Source organism: Dreissena polymorpha, chromosome 1, assembly GCF_020536995.1.
Source record: "Dreissena polymorpha isolate Duluth1 chromosome 1, UMN_Dpol_1.0, whole genome shotgun sequence".
Classification (NCBI taxonomy): Eukaryota; Metazoa; Mollusca; class Bivalvia; order Myida; family Dreissenidae; genus Dreissena; species Dreissena polymorpha.
The window spans coordinates 145,587,805-145,603,592 of record NC_068355.1 but is presented as its reverse complement, the minus strand read 5'-3'; the positions used below and the strand labels follow the sequence as shown (position 1 = coordinate 145,603,592).

Sequence of the window (15,788 nt, the reverse complement as noted above, 5' to 3'; positions counted from 1 at the left end):
GTAGCTGGCACCTGAAATGTGTGCAGTGAAACTCAAACTTTGTATTTTCTTTTGCGGTGGTTTTTATGCCCCCATTCGAAGAAGAGGGGGTATATTGCTTTGCACATGTCGGTCTGTTGGTCGGTCGGTCGGTCCACCAGGTGGTTTCCGGATGATAACTCAAGAACGCTTGGGGCTAGGATCATGAAACTTCATAGGTACATTGATCATGACTCGCAGATGACCCTATTGATTTTGAGGTCACTATTTCAAAGGTCAAGTCACTGGTGACCCGAAATAGTAAAATGGTTTCCAGATGATAACTCAAGAACGCTTAGGCCTAGGATCATGAAACTTGATAGGTAATTGATCATGACTTGCAGTTGACCCCTATTGATTTTCAGGTCACTAGGTCAAAGGTCAAGGTCACGGTGACCCGAAATAGTAAAATGGTTTCCGGATGATAACTCAAGAACGCTTATGCCTAGGATCATGAAACTTCATATGTACATTGATCATGACTCGCAGATGACCCCTATTGATTTTCAGGTCACTAGGTCAAAGGTCAAGGTCACAGTGGCCTGAAATAGTAAAATGGTTTCCGGATGATAACTCAAGAACGCTTATGGCTAGGATCATGAAACTTCATAGGTACATTGATCATGACTGGCAGATGACCCCTATTGATTTTCAGGTCTTTAGGTCAAAGGTCAAGGTCACAGTGACAAAAAAACATATTCACACAATGGCTGTCACTACAACGGAGAGCCCATATGGGGGGCATGCATGTTTTACAAACAGCCCTTGTTTAGAAACATTTTCAAAATAACTTGCACCTAGAGATTGGGTGTTTTTTTAATGGTTTTCTGAGGGGATATATAACAACACTTGTGCGTTTTAATTTTCTTTAGGCCACGACTTTTTTTTATTGGTTTACATTTTTATGTCCCCCACTATAGTAGTGGGGGACATATTGTTTTTGCCCTGTCTGTCTGTCTGTCTGTTGGTCTGTTTGCGCCAACTTTAACATTTTGCAATATTGAAGATAGCAACTTCATATTTGGCATGCATGTGTATCTCATGAAGCTGCACATTTTGAGTGGTGAAAGGTCAAGGTCATCCTTCAAGGTCAGGGGTCAAATATATGTGGCCAAAATCGCTCATTTTATGAATACTTTTGCAATATTGAAGATAGCAACTTGATATTTGGCATGCATGTGTATCTCATGGAGCTTCACATTTTGAGTGGTGAAAGGTCAAGGTCATCCTTCAAGGTCAGAGGTCAAATATATGTGGCCCAAATCGCTTATTTTATAAATACTTTTGCAATATTGAAGATAGCAACTTGATATTTGGCATGCATGTGCATCTCATAGAGCTGCACATTTCGAGTGGTGAAAAGTCAAGGTCAAGGTCATCCTTCAAGGTCAGAAGTCAAATATATGTGGCCCAAATCGCTTATTTTATGAATACTTTTGCAATATTGAAGATAGCAACTTGATATTTGGCATGCATGTGTATCTCATGGAGCTGCACATTTTAAGTGGTGAAAGGTCAAGGTCATCCTTCACAATGTCAAGGTCATCCTACAAGGTCAAACATCATATAGGGGGACATTGTGTTTCACAAACACATCTTGTTTTTTTTGGAAAATGGTCCATCGAGCGGTCGAAAAAAAAAATTCATTGAATAGAAAAGAAAAGAGAAGAAACCCTATGACCCCAGCAATTTCATTTAAAAAAAGACATATTTCAAAGTGTGCACTTAAAGCGGCCATTTGCAATATCCGACTGGTTTACGTTTTATGCTTTTTGATAATCGAGCACGATGTCCAATATTATGAGAGATCTGGATATTTTTTTCTCTCATGGGATTACTGCCGCATAGATCAGGGATCAAGCTAGACTCCAATTTTAGGGAGAAATCACTTCCCCCTAAGCTCCGGACAGGGAGAAGTGAGGCAGTTTTAGGGAGAAGTGGATCTTTTGCGATCACCAATGGACCATTGTGAACCATGACCCATGGGTTTCACTGGCCATAAAAAGTTGTAGCCACTTTTTCGCAGCGTGAAAACTGTCAGTTATTCCAACCTTATTAATAAGAACAATCATTTAAAGAAACCTTACTACATTAATGTCATTGACTTTATTATCACTTTAAAAAGTATGTTTATACATAAAAACAATAAGTACCTTCAAAAGTCATACCTTCATAAGTCATAATAAGCTTTATTTGCATATAAATGACTTTTTTTTCAACTAAACAACACAGATACATTGTAACTAAAATAATATAATAATGTTAACATCAATGTACCAGTATGCTGCATAAATGTTAAAAAAAAATAAAATATTTAAACATAGAATCACACCAATGTACATCATTTGAAAGGGAAAAAGAAATATAAAACGTATCTAAAAAGCAGCTCACTTTGAATAGTTATACAGTTATATTTGGTCATTTGGACATAATATACATCAGCTTAGACAGCTTCTGTTGTTAAAACGTTTATGTCAGTGGTGGATGATTTCTAGGTTCAAATAAATGAATGTTTTTCACGCATATTTCCCGACAGAAATGCCCAGATAATTTGCCACCATCCATTCTAGTTGCCTGAAATAACATAAAACATAGTTTTATAAACTATCAACAACAAACCAACACATAAATGTCCCGACCTTTAAATATCTGAATTTTAACATATCCGAAATATAGTACATCGAGTGAATGTTGTACTTTTTATTTCCGAAATTGTTCGTTTCTTAATCAAACTTTATACATGTACTTCCCAAAACATTATAATAATGAAACTATTAAACAGAAATGCTCACAAATGCCTGTTGAAACAAGATTTCTTGTGTTTTTGTGGAGAAATTCAATGCTTTTGGCTTTTGCCAGGCCCATGGTAATAGCGGCCCTAATAATCGTTATAATTTTTTATCGTGGTGACAGTTTGTCCAAGTGTTACTTAATTTATTGCTCACTATCATAAAGGAGCCGTTAATTCCATAATAACCCCCATAAAACTTGACAAGAGCAATAAAAACACCGTTTGTAGCACTTACACGCTTCAGTGATTTCACTCTGCTTGGTCAAGGGATTCCTGCCAAATACCCATATGATGAGCGCTGTGAATGGTTGCTTATCAATTTTCAATAGGTAATTTACTACGCCAAGGGGGCGGAGTTTTGTCGATTCAGTCAGTTGATTGACTTTGGCTGTATAATAAACAGAAGCCACTAAGATAGCGCTGCGGATATGATAATTGTCAGATTTTAGGGCGAAGTGATAATCTCCGGTGCTTTTGAATCAGGCGATGAAAAGAAAGCCAAGGCGATATAAACGCCCACGTCGCCCAGTTGCTTGATCCCTGATAGATGAAAAAACAACAATGGGCCCTTACAAATTTAAATTGGCGCTTTGCAATAATGAACGGGTACTTCTCAAGATTTATTTCGGGTAAAAATTTAACAGACAATAGGAAAATCAGTATCAGTAAAATTTCGACCGCATCAAATTTATTTCTGAGTTTGTGACATGACTATATTGTTTAACATGTTAATTATATTAAACAAACCCGATATTATAGTAGATTTTATAAAAAATTATTACCTTGCAATTTGATAATTAGTATAAATAATCCAATAAAACACTGCCATTATTTATGATATAATGTGTTTAGGAATTATGTAAACACGGGCGTCCGCCATAGTTAGGAACTGTACAGAAAGTTTGTAAATCAGAACTAATCGGTATATCTCAGAAAATCATTGATAAATGTATTTGTCGATTCAATGCTTAGGGTCGAGTAATTTCAGCAAATCGTAACTCAACTTGCGTAAAACACTTGCTCAATTAACGGTTAAACTCCACCTCCGTTCTGTGCAAAATATTCGAAGGCGGAGCAATGCACATGCTATTATTAAATTGGGCGATTGCCACTGAGGAACAAACACACGATTGGTTCGCAGGGCTCGACACTAACGGTGGTCCGTTGAGCCGGGGTCAGTAAAAAATAGGGAGGTCCAGTGAAACTAGAAATTTGGGTGATCCGTCGGACCAGTTAAAAATCCTGGCCAGCTTATTGTGAAATACTGGTGGAAAGCCGTTTTCATCAATAAAACAACTTAATATGTTCATAATGAACTGATAATTTCATCATTATTTTATGGGCTGTCTCGAGACCGGTATAAAAATAGCAACATAATGGAAATTTCAATTTTTCTAGATGCCCGGATGATAAAATCCTGTTGTAGCATCAAAAAATCGATTTGCGATCTGCAAATGTCTCCAGAAAATGTCTCCGGACTTTGCTGTGATCGATACACAAATTAACATAAAGTTCTAATCGTTCGGATCGGGAAATGAACAAAATGGCATTTATTATTTTGAAAAAGCAGCAATAATCAGCATTTTATCTATCTTAATACCATCAGAATATACTTTGTTTACCGTAAGAATTTATACTGGAGGGGGCCGAATAATGTTTTGATATTGTGGGAGAGTAAACGTTGGATTTTCAAGATTACAAGTTTTGTACGAGATGTGGAATTTCATTCCGGGGGTGGTTGAACCTACGCCTAAAAACAGAAAACTAATGAAGAGAAGCTTGAAGTACAGCGAAAATATGAAAGGGATATTGAGATAGTTTAGTAGATAGTATAGTTTGCTTTTTATAAATGCACAATACATTGTGGAAAGTTCGGAAAGTAAGTTGAAATTTAAGTAAAATAACAGAGAAATTGTCGGACCACTTGAAATCTTGGGAGGACCAGTAATTTCTGAAAGCTGGTGGTCCTTTGGGTCAGTAGATAAAAAAAGTAAGTGTCAAGCCCTGGTTCAGCATGTTGATTGCTCAACAAAGAAAGCCAATTTTGTCAGCGAGAAATTTGTCGCTTTATTGCTTCAGACACCAAGCGGCTTACCTTTGATTACGTCAAAATGTCAATTCACACAGACTGCAAAATTTGGGAAGACTTCAACTGACTCTTTGTTTACAATGCCAGTAAAAAAAACACTTGCTTACATTAAACTTTGGATTAAATTATCAAAATAAAGCAAAAAGGAATTTGAAAAATATGATTAAATTAATTCGCGTCAGTTCAAATAAGATGTTTTGCGTTGTAATTTGTAAATCAAAGAGTTTTCACGACAACAACAACATTAACAATCATTACCGTGAGGAAGCAGGGATCGATCTTCCTCGTTTTTTTTTCATGAACAATCTCATAAGTCGAGTAAGAGCAAATAATTTGTGTAAGAGAAGTTTTTATTTTATGCTTTCCGGTGGTTTATAGGGAAAAATCAGTAAATTAAACTGATTATTTCACTGTTTCAAACAGTGAAAATTAACAGTGAAAATTATCGATAATTTTCACTGTTTACATTGAAATGACGTCATTTTTTTGACGAAATGACCATTATCCCAGCGAAATTCTTTAGTTAAACTCTTTAACAATGTATATAAACTGTTAAAAAACATAAAATAAAAAGATTTTAATTCACGAGTGATGATAGAAAATATATTTTTTCTATGATCACGAGTGAATTAAAATCGATAATCCACCAAATCCAACAAATATACTCTATATCTTATATAAAATTTATGCAACTGGCATCGCATTGCGTAATGGTGCGCATCGAATTACAGTAATGATGTGTAGTTTTTCGTTTTACTGGTAGAAGAACGCACTGCGCACCTTTATCCCGATCAATTTGTACTTGCTTGATTTTATTCGCAACCGTACTCATTCCGGATCGTTTTTTTCCTCGTTTCTCTTCTAATTTTCAGTGTGGTCGGGAATAAAATATTTTTTAAAAAGACGATTTTCCGCTTAGTATTTTTCCCATTTTCAAAAAATTAGGTTTGGCGGTTTTGTAAACCAAGAGATATAAAAGTCGTGGCCTTATTCCACTCAATAAAACTTGTGCTATCATATATACATGTACATATATAATTTATAAGGCTTTATTTATAAATATATTCTAAACACGTCTAGCTTTATCACTTTTTTTGTTGATAAAGGTGAAATTTGTAATTGAATGGTTATCATATAAATGGGTAAAAAAGATTTAGGGTTGGCAACTTGGAATCTACATGTATGAGACTCCTTAATTTTTCTGTAAATTTTTCTTAGTCAAAATGAGTCAATATTCAGGTCATTGTTACTAAAACTAGATAAACTTTTTCAAGTCCATAACTTGAGTTATGATGTTCCTTCTTACATGTATCCCCGTCCAAATGCAGAGGGATATTGAATCAGCTTTGTCTGTCCATCAGTCTTTCAGTCAGTCCTTCCTGTTCTGTCACAAAACTTTGGCAGGCAATATCTCAGAAACTATATAAGATATCAAAATGAAACTTTATAGGTGTATAGCTGTCTAGAATAAGAAGTGTCATGCACTACAATCATAACCCTACAATTTTTTTATTAAGACTTATTGCCCTTTGTTTTTTTTTATGATGTAACTTTTCAGGGCTATAACTCAGATACCAGTCAAGACTTAACATGAAACTTCATGGGCGTATGAAATTAATGAGGAGAAATGCCAAGCTTCTTACATACCGGTAAGAGTTATTGCCCTTTGGTGTTATTGTATGATGGAACTTTTCAATGTTTTTAAGATATGATACAGCATTTCGACATGAAACCTTATGGATGAATAGAAATAAATGGCAAGAAAAGCCATGCTTAAGAACCATAACCCTACCCTTTTTGAACTAAGAGGTATTTACCCTGTTGTTTTCATATGAATTGCAATGCATACAATGTGGAAACAATAACCCTACACTTTATAATTGTTTATATGTATACTATATATACAGGGATTTGCACCCATCAATAAACACAATTTATTTGGCGGGTGATATCAATTAAATGTACAGTCTACTCTCGTTATCTCGACATCGGATATCTCGATTTTTCTCGATATGTTGAAGTAAGCTCAATGTCCCAACTTTTTTCCTTCTTTATCTATTTTAATAAACATCGCATATCTTGATTTTCTTTATATAAAAATTGGTCCCGAGTCCCGATTTTACATGTTTTTACTGTGGTTTATTTCGAATTGCGAATAACTTTTCCAGAGTCGGCTGCTCCAGATTCTGTGCGGTAAATAATTGATCCGTTAATTGCGTCAATGATCACATGTGTGTCATGTCGTTAGCCATTAACACTTGAGTAAGGCCTGTCTCTTTAACTGCCACTTTAACTGCAATTAATACACAGCCTGCCGAAAGGCGGAAATACTAATCGTTTTTACAAACAACATTCCAAAATTCAGTTATATTTTTGCGTATATAAACCGTCGCAAAGTTGCAGAACTACAAAATGTACATGTACAGTTCAGTATTCCGGAACGTGATTTACGCATGTTCACATGGAAAACCCTTGTCTTGATTGGACGTCAATTGCACCATAACTTTAAATAGCAACATTACCGGATGTTTATTCGACTTTTTAGAAAAATGATTACCGCATGGGTTCATGCAATTCTGTAACACTTAAAACTTCATTTTAAGCATTTAAATAGCAAATTTAATCGTGCCTCGTAAAAACGCGTATATATCAGGTTATAGATAGGGTAGTAGAGAGTATTATGCCACACGGTACCGGCTTTAGTTAGACCACTAAGCAGATTTATAGATGTTAAAAACAAATTAAATATTCGTCTCATTTTTTATTGGAAAACGCCAAATCGGATATCTTGAACTCTTGTTATCTCGATATTTTTTCTTGTTCTTGCCGACTTCGAGATAACGAGAGTAGACTGTATTTGCTTGTTTTTTATCTTGATTTCAGGTTTAAAAATCAAAATGTATTTTTTGGTTGGATGGATCTTGTGATAATGTGACATTATTAATAGGTGCAAATATATTATATATTTAACTGCCTTGAGTGAAAGTATATCTTATATAAACTAATTATTTTACTTGAAATAATTGTTTGACTAGTAATTAATATTCTCTCATCATGTATTTATTAGAGGAGCAACTTTTCTTGCATTCAATTAATAACACAGAACATTGCTTTAATCCATATTTGTAGAATTCTGCCTCTCTTGCCTATGAATCCCCAATGGCTCTTGATTAATGTTCCTCTCATTCAGATTTGTTGATATTTCAGAAAATCAAATCTATTATTCAGGCAGCTGATTGAAGACATTGAGTTTTATTACCAATTTGATTTTTAATCTTAAATTAACAAGGGACAGAGCCATAAATGATGTGCCCTATTAGGTGTGAAGATTAATTATCATCAGCTGATTGTGTTTAAAACCACAATATAAGATTAGTTTGTTTACATGCATACTCATTTTTTTAGCTCACCTGAGCACAACGTGCTCATGGTGAGCTTTTGTGATCGCTTTTTGTCCGTCGTCCGTTGTGCGTTGTGCTGCGTCAACATTTGCCTTGTTAACTCTAGAGGCCACATTTATTTCCAATCTTCATGAAATTTGGTCAGAAGATTGGATTCAATGATACCTTGGATGAGTTCGAAAATGGTTACGTTTGCTTGAAAAACATGGCTGCCAAAAGGCGGGGCATTTTTCCTTATATGGCTATACATGTATATGGCTATAGTAAAATCTTGTTTACACTCTAGAGGCCACATTTATTGTCTGATCTTCATAAAACTTGGTCAGAAGATTCATCCCAATAATATCTTGGATGAGTTCGAAAATGATGCCGGCTGGTTGTAAAACATGGCCGCCAGAGGGCCGGGCATTTTTCCTTATATGGCTATAGTAAAACCTTGTTAACACTCTAGAGGCCACATTTATTTTCCAATCTTCATGAAACTTGCTCAGAAGATTTGGCCCACTGATATCTTCGATGAGTTCAAAAATGGTAACCTTTGCTTGAAAAACATGGCTGCCAAGGGGCGGGGCATTTTTCCTTATATGGCTATGTATGGCTATAGTAAAATCTTGTTAACACTCTAGAGGCCACATTTATTTCCAATCTTCATGAAACTTGGTCAGAAGATTCATCCCAATAATATCTTGGACGAGTTCGAAATGATGCCGGTTGGTTTAAAAACATGGCCGCCAGGGGCTGGGCATTTTTCCTTAAATGGCTATATAGAGTAAAACCTTGTTAACACTCTAGAGGCCACATTTATTTTCCAATCTTGATGAAATATGGTCAGAAGATTTGTCTTAATGATATCTTGGATGAGTTCGAAAATGGTTACGTTTGCTTGAAAAACATGGCCGCTAAGGGGCGGGGCATTTATCCTTATATGGCTATATAAGGCTATAGTAAAATCTTGTTAACACTCTAGAGGCCACATTTATAGTCTGATCTTCATGAAACTCGGTCAGAAGATTCATCCCAATAATATCTTGGATGAGTTCGAAAATGATGCCGGTTGGTTTAAAAACATGGCCACCAGGGGCGGGGCATTTTTCCTTATATGGCTATAGTAAAACCTTGTTAACACTCTAGAGGCCACATTTATTGTCCAATCTTCATGAAATTTGGTCAGAAGATTGGTCTCAATGATATCTTCGATAAGTTTGAAAATAATTATGTTTGCTTGAAAAAAAATAGCTTCCAAGGGGCGGGGCATTTTTCCTCATATGGCTATAGTAAAATCTTGTTTTGTATGTCTACAATTGTTTATAGTGAAACATTGTGAATACTTTTTTTAGTTCAATCTGAATGACACTTGCCGAGTGCAAATGCTGTTATCATATATTGATATAGTTTACTCAATTAGTTTTAATAATATCATCTTCAAACATGGTGACAATCTTTATGAGCATAATATTTTTTGCTCATGGTGAACTTTTGTGATCACCTTTAGTCAATTTTCTGTCTTCCGTTGTGCGTAATAAATAATTGCCTTCTTAACACTGTAGCGGCCACATATATTGTCGGATGTTCAAACTTTGTCGGAAGATATGTCCCAATGATATCTTGGAAGAGTTCAAAAATGGTTCAGGTCTGTTGAAAAACATGGCCGCCAGGGGGCCATTTGTTGTTCATTCTTCATGAAACTTAGTTAGAACATTTGTTCCATTGATATCTTGGGCTGCAAAAACCAGGTCATTTCTTTTTATCTCAGGTGAGCGACTTTGGGCCTTTCAGGCCCTCTTGTCCTTCTTTATTGAGTGCCAGTAATGGCTACTTTCCAATTAAGCAAAAGTGCTAAAATTCCAAATTGGAGTAAAAAAAAACACCAAAAAAAAACATAGCAAAATTGATGCTGTTTTGGTCCCAAAATCAAACTCACTGCAGGTGAAGAAATAAAAATAAGTTGTGTTTAACCTTGCAATTAATTCGGATTTTACTACAACACTGTGTCTTCAATAAAATTTAATGCAGCCAATTCTGTTTCTGGTGTATTTTTCCATAAATTTTAGTTCTTGTTTTTGAAACTGATTATTGTTTTCACTGAAACGAGTCATAATAATAAATACTACACACACAAAATAAAACGTAGTCGTCAGTCAAACGGATGTGCTCCGTTGACAAAGTTTGGCTGCATGAATCATTTACATGTACAACAAACAAGAACTGTCTTTTCCATGACTTATTAATAGGAGTTTTAATTAGTGAACAACTAAAATTAAAGATTGTTTTAATCAAATGAAAGAGAAAAACATTGTTTGCGAGAGTTGAAAAAAAGAAGTTATTTTGTTTGGTCTTTTGTTCTTTATAAGAAAGAGCTCTTTATTGCAACTTGAGAACAAAATGGTCATTTTTGCATGCTTGTAAATGAGTATTTTAATTGGTTTGTGCATTTCGATATAATATTTCTGGCATTTATAATAGATATAATACATGTAAGCAGGAATTGTTGATAAAAGTTAATTATTGTGTTTATAATTTAAAAAAATTAAAAATAGTATACATGTATGTTAGTTTAAACCTATTTTTTTAGCTTTATTGCATCTCAAAACTCAAGCTTATTTGAAACGCTCTCTAGTCTGTTTCCTTGGCCTAGAACCAGTACTTGGTGTCTTTGGCGGAGATCTAAAGAACACTCCCACAATGTGGATCAAACTGTGACCTGATGGCTTAGGTGGAAACCATATCCATTACAGCCCGAATGTACGTTGATGGAAAGTGTTGTATTGGAATATGTAACCAAACTTACATGTGTCCCCATAGTTGCACAAATGTATATCATAGATCAAAGTGTTTCATTTGTCATTTGTTAATAAATGCTAGTCCAAATTTAACTAATTAGTATCTTGCAACCAGCGGATATGATGCATTACATCTTGAATAACATGCACAGCTCATATCAAGCTTCATGTAGAGTTAACAGGCCTGAATCAGTGTTTTCGAAATCTTGTAAAATCAGTCAGTCATTCGGACGGACGGACTTTATTTTGTCAGTCCGAATCAGTTTCGGTGTCACTCAGACTAAACTTTAACAGCAAAACTCAACAAAAGAGAGTACTTTTTCGATTGTTTAATGTTATGTTTAAATGTATATATCTATGTTGCCTTCTAATAAAATATGTAATTAAAATTGTTATTGTTTTAAATTATTAATACTTCATCACTTACGCGTTCAACAATTTAGGTAAAGATCTAGGATCCCAAAAGATACAGGATAAGGCTAGAAACAGCATGACAATTTTTACCTGACAATGACATTTTTTCATTATTTGCTGTATCCAGTCCAGGGTATCCATAAGTCAAATGCATGCCATTAAGGGTTATTAGAAAAAATGTTTCATTTGTTATTGAACATTAGCGGAAAGTGCCAATTTTGACATTTATTCATATTTTGTTGTTGACCATCCTAAAGGGGCATATAGGAGAAACAAAAAGCAGTATGGTGCAGCTCCCTCCTATTTTGCTCTTGATCGTTCCCTTTTGAAAATTGGAAAAAGAACAATGAAAATAAACAACGCAAAACTGAACAATGATAAATCACAAGATTGCCACAAAGTATTGTAAAGCAAAAATAATTGGACCACAAAAAAGTTACAAACAATACAATTTCTCAATAGAAAATGCCAGAAATATACAGTACAGCCAACGCGGAACAAACATATTTCGCGATCCGCGGAGTCTAGGCTTACTGAGTTGATGCTCCGCTGTTGAAGCCACGTCAGTAGGGCTGCAAGGAATCCAAAAAATTTGTTCGGATCCGAATCCAAATATGGTTTCTTTCAGTTTTTTTCCGATCCGGATCCCTCATACACATGTATAAGAGCAAATTAGAATTATCGTCTAAATTAAAAAAATAAATGTTTTAGGTGTATAATTTGACTAAAAAACATAAAATATTTATAAGCAAAAAAAACACATTTCGCGTTTAACATTGTAGCAATGTCAAATTAAAAAGAAACCTTAACACTGATTCAAGTAATAGTTTGCTCGTTAACATTCATTTTTCACTGTTCATCAGAGGTGTCAATTTTCAGGATTATTCCTGAATTCAGGATTTAAGCCTTCAAGGAAAACTTTTGATATTGATATAAATCAGAGGATTGTTATGGTTATTTTAAGCATTTTTGTCACAAATTTACATATCAACATAGTCCTGGTCTAGGCAAGCCTAATGAGCACTGAAGAGGTCTCCTGCTTTGGGGAAGATTCTCTCACTGGGCACTAAGGTTCCTTGCATCACAAGACAGCATTTAAACTCAATATATGACGAAATATGCTTTCAAGACAATACAATTCATTATGCAGGATTACAATTTGACAGGTCACGAAATTATGCAAAATTTACCTGAATAACATTCCAGCCACACTGGCTCCACTACTGCTGTTTTCAATACAACTCAGAAAGACAATAAGGATTGAAAACTTACTTATTGCCATTAGGAATTGCATTTGTAATGTGTTAATCCTCCATGATTTCGAATTAGTTTTGCTTATTAGGTAATGTCAAACGACACTCTTATACAATAGAAGCAATATGATCTCGAATAATCTGCTATTTGACTGTCGCACGGCAATAAATGTCAACTATTATACGTATCTTTTATGCTTTAAACATAACCAGTCTGTATTTAAAAAAAATACTCGTGAAAACAGCGTTAGATTACATACAACTTTGAACATAAATATTCGGAACCGAAATATCCAGGGGTGGATCTGTACCCACGAATCTGAAGTTGGATCCGATATCATCGGATATTTCGGGTACCCGTTGCAGCCCTACACGTCAGTATGCAGTGGCACATCACATTTCGCCACGATGCTTCGCATCTGTCAGCCAAGGCAAGGCAATCCGCGATATGACGCCCAGTCGATGTGCATCATAAAATAAAAATCTTAAAAATGATTAGTTAGTCAATAAATTTTAAAAGAACAATTATAATGATATTTAAAATCATAATTAATTTAATGTATCTATGATTGCATACTTACTTTTTTTCCCCTCGCTACTCATTACCCTGATAATTCGTTACATTCCAGTTTTAAAGTTAATTCTGGTAAATATTTACGATAAAACCCGGGCATACATTGTCCAGAGTTTTCCATGGAAAACCATGGAAAATATGAGGCTGGAGTATTCGGACTAAGTTTCCAGCCTTTTCCAGCGTCAATATTATTTTAAAAAACGGTGGACAATTGTCAATGGTATGCGGAAATAGCCTGGAACAATTTCCAGCCAGCAAGTTAAAACCCTGGTACATGTCTGCATAATTTTTGCGCGTTTTTTATTGAGACAAAAGATAAAGCACTGTTTGTTTGACGCTATAGAATTTAATTGTTAATGTCGCGTTTGCATTGAAATTCGGAAGTGTGTTTCGGATTACAAATTGAATAATGCTCATTTGAGAATCGAAAGAAACATTAACATTTGTGCGTATTTAATTCAACGATAATTTGTTTAAGTGCATTATGTGTTGAATATATTTTAGGACTTGATATTATATAAATAGTCTATAAAGCATCATATAAAAATCATATCCGCTTATTAAAATGTGAAAATAATAACTATGAAAGTAGCGTAAATTTAGGTTTCGACGCTACACAAATGTGCATGTAGGTGAATATCTTTGCACTGGATCCACCGCGTACGTATGCAGCGGATTTTTGACGCGAAAGTACGCTAGGAAAATACAGACTCAGCATCGTTGCACGGATCGATGCCTAGTGCCTTGGCAATACGCCGCATGAACACACAAAGCGGCCGCAAAGTACAAATGATTCTGGCCGTTGTCTTACCGGGGATAATGTTTGTTCCGAGTTGGCTGTACTGTTAACTGGTATGCTAATTGCTATTTTAACAAATGTTTTCATGAACTTATAGTTACATGTAAGTCTGACAGTGACTGAAAAAAGTCAATTAATATTTACGCAAAACACGCATTGATACTGGTAAGAAATCAATGAAGTACCTTGAAAAACAGAACACATGTGGATATTAATTAATTAGTGCAACAGACTCAGAGTTTTAAAAGTACGAAGCAATTATCAGACTTAAGAAACATTTAATTAAAAATATTTTTGGGTTGCAAAGTTATATGACAAATCAGAATATCAATCTCACTGAACTGGCCTAGAAAGATACACAAATCAATAAACAGGCACTTTAAAACATATATCTGAACGGAAACAAACTGTAAATGCCCTGAGATGGAGAACACGTTTTCATTAAACCAAAAACACTATTTATAAAGACTTGCTAGCATTAGTAGGAAGTGTTCAGGTGCGCATGCACAATAACATATGAATTTAAACATTTAAACAAAAATGTCGGGTTTTCTGCTCGTATTGAATTTTAACTCCCTTTTCCTTTTCAGGTTTAAATACTATGTTTGAATGAAATAAATAAACTTTTCCTCTTGAATTATTTTCTAGACATTTGGACCTCAACATGGCATTTTCAATAAGACCTGTCTTTAAAACGTCGGGTTGGTCCTACACTTTTTAGGAATGTCTGCAGCCAGGGGGCGGGGAAGCTTCCTGATATTGCTATTGTAAAATCTTATAAGCACTCACATTTACTGTCCAATCTTCACTTAACTTCGTCTGGTAATTTGGCCTTAGTTTCAAAAACGTATTGTGAAACCTTGAAAACACACTAATTGTAACTTTTTGAGCCAATCTTCATGTAACTTGGTCAGAACATATGTCCCTATCAAATCTCGGCTATGTTTTTAACTAGGTCATGTGAGCTAAAAAATTACTAGATTAATTTGAAAAAAAAAACAACATGTTAATAACCTTGAAGTCATTTTCTTTGTCTTATTATCATGAACAGCAACAAGAACATTTGTCAGCTGAGTTAAAATAAAGAAATTAAATATTTATATTTCATTTAGTACTTAAATTATTTTGATCTCTGCCTTGTGATAATTGTTAAGATTCTTAATGTCTGAGATGAGCGCCTGAGGACCCATAGCCCTCTTGTTTTATTTAGTGTTCATTAGTGTTTTATAATCTAGAAAATGTTATAATAAACAAATACATGTTGTTGTCTATATAACTGCATTTTTTGGTCTTAAGTACATGTATGTGGAAGAAACAACTATAAATGGTAAAGCAGACTGTTGTGCTTATGCCTCTTGTAAATTTCCTGCTTGAATTTTGTTGTTGTAGGTGGACCTCGCACAAAGAAAGGTCGAAAGTTGGATAACCTGGCTAATGCATTTGACATGGAGGTTGTGAATGTGGAGAACTGTATCTTACAAACCCTTGCTAAGAAAGTGGAGAATCCTGACCAAGACAATATTGTGATGATGGTGCAGGAACTTCTTAAGGTTAGAGTGGAGTAAGAAATAATAAAATCAGAGTATATACTTCATTTGTGAATAATAAAAAGTATGAAGATAACGTATTTGTTTCGGAAGTTTGTACAAAATATTAATTCTGAGTTTAT

General features: G+C 34.7%; 1 protein-coding gene across 5 annotated transcripts in view; it reads left to right on the top strand.

Annotated features, from left to right (window-relative positions):
* LOC127854107 (uncharacterized) overlaps positions 1-15,788 on the top strand; it is a 41,169-nt gene that overhangs the window by 7,963 nt on the left and 17,418 nt on the right. For 4 of the 5 annotated variants that reach the window (XM_052389110.1, XM_052389129.1, XM_052389116.1 and 1 more), the window contains exon 2: positions 15,509-15,669. In XM_052389110.1, the coding sequence (XP_052245070.1) occupies positions 15,509-15,669 (161 nt within the window). Of the gene's footprint in view, positions 1-6,456; positions 6,548-15,508; positions 15,670-15,788 lie in introns of those variants that run through there. The other variant, XM_052389121.1, reaches the window with a different exon arrangement.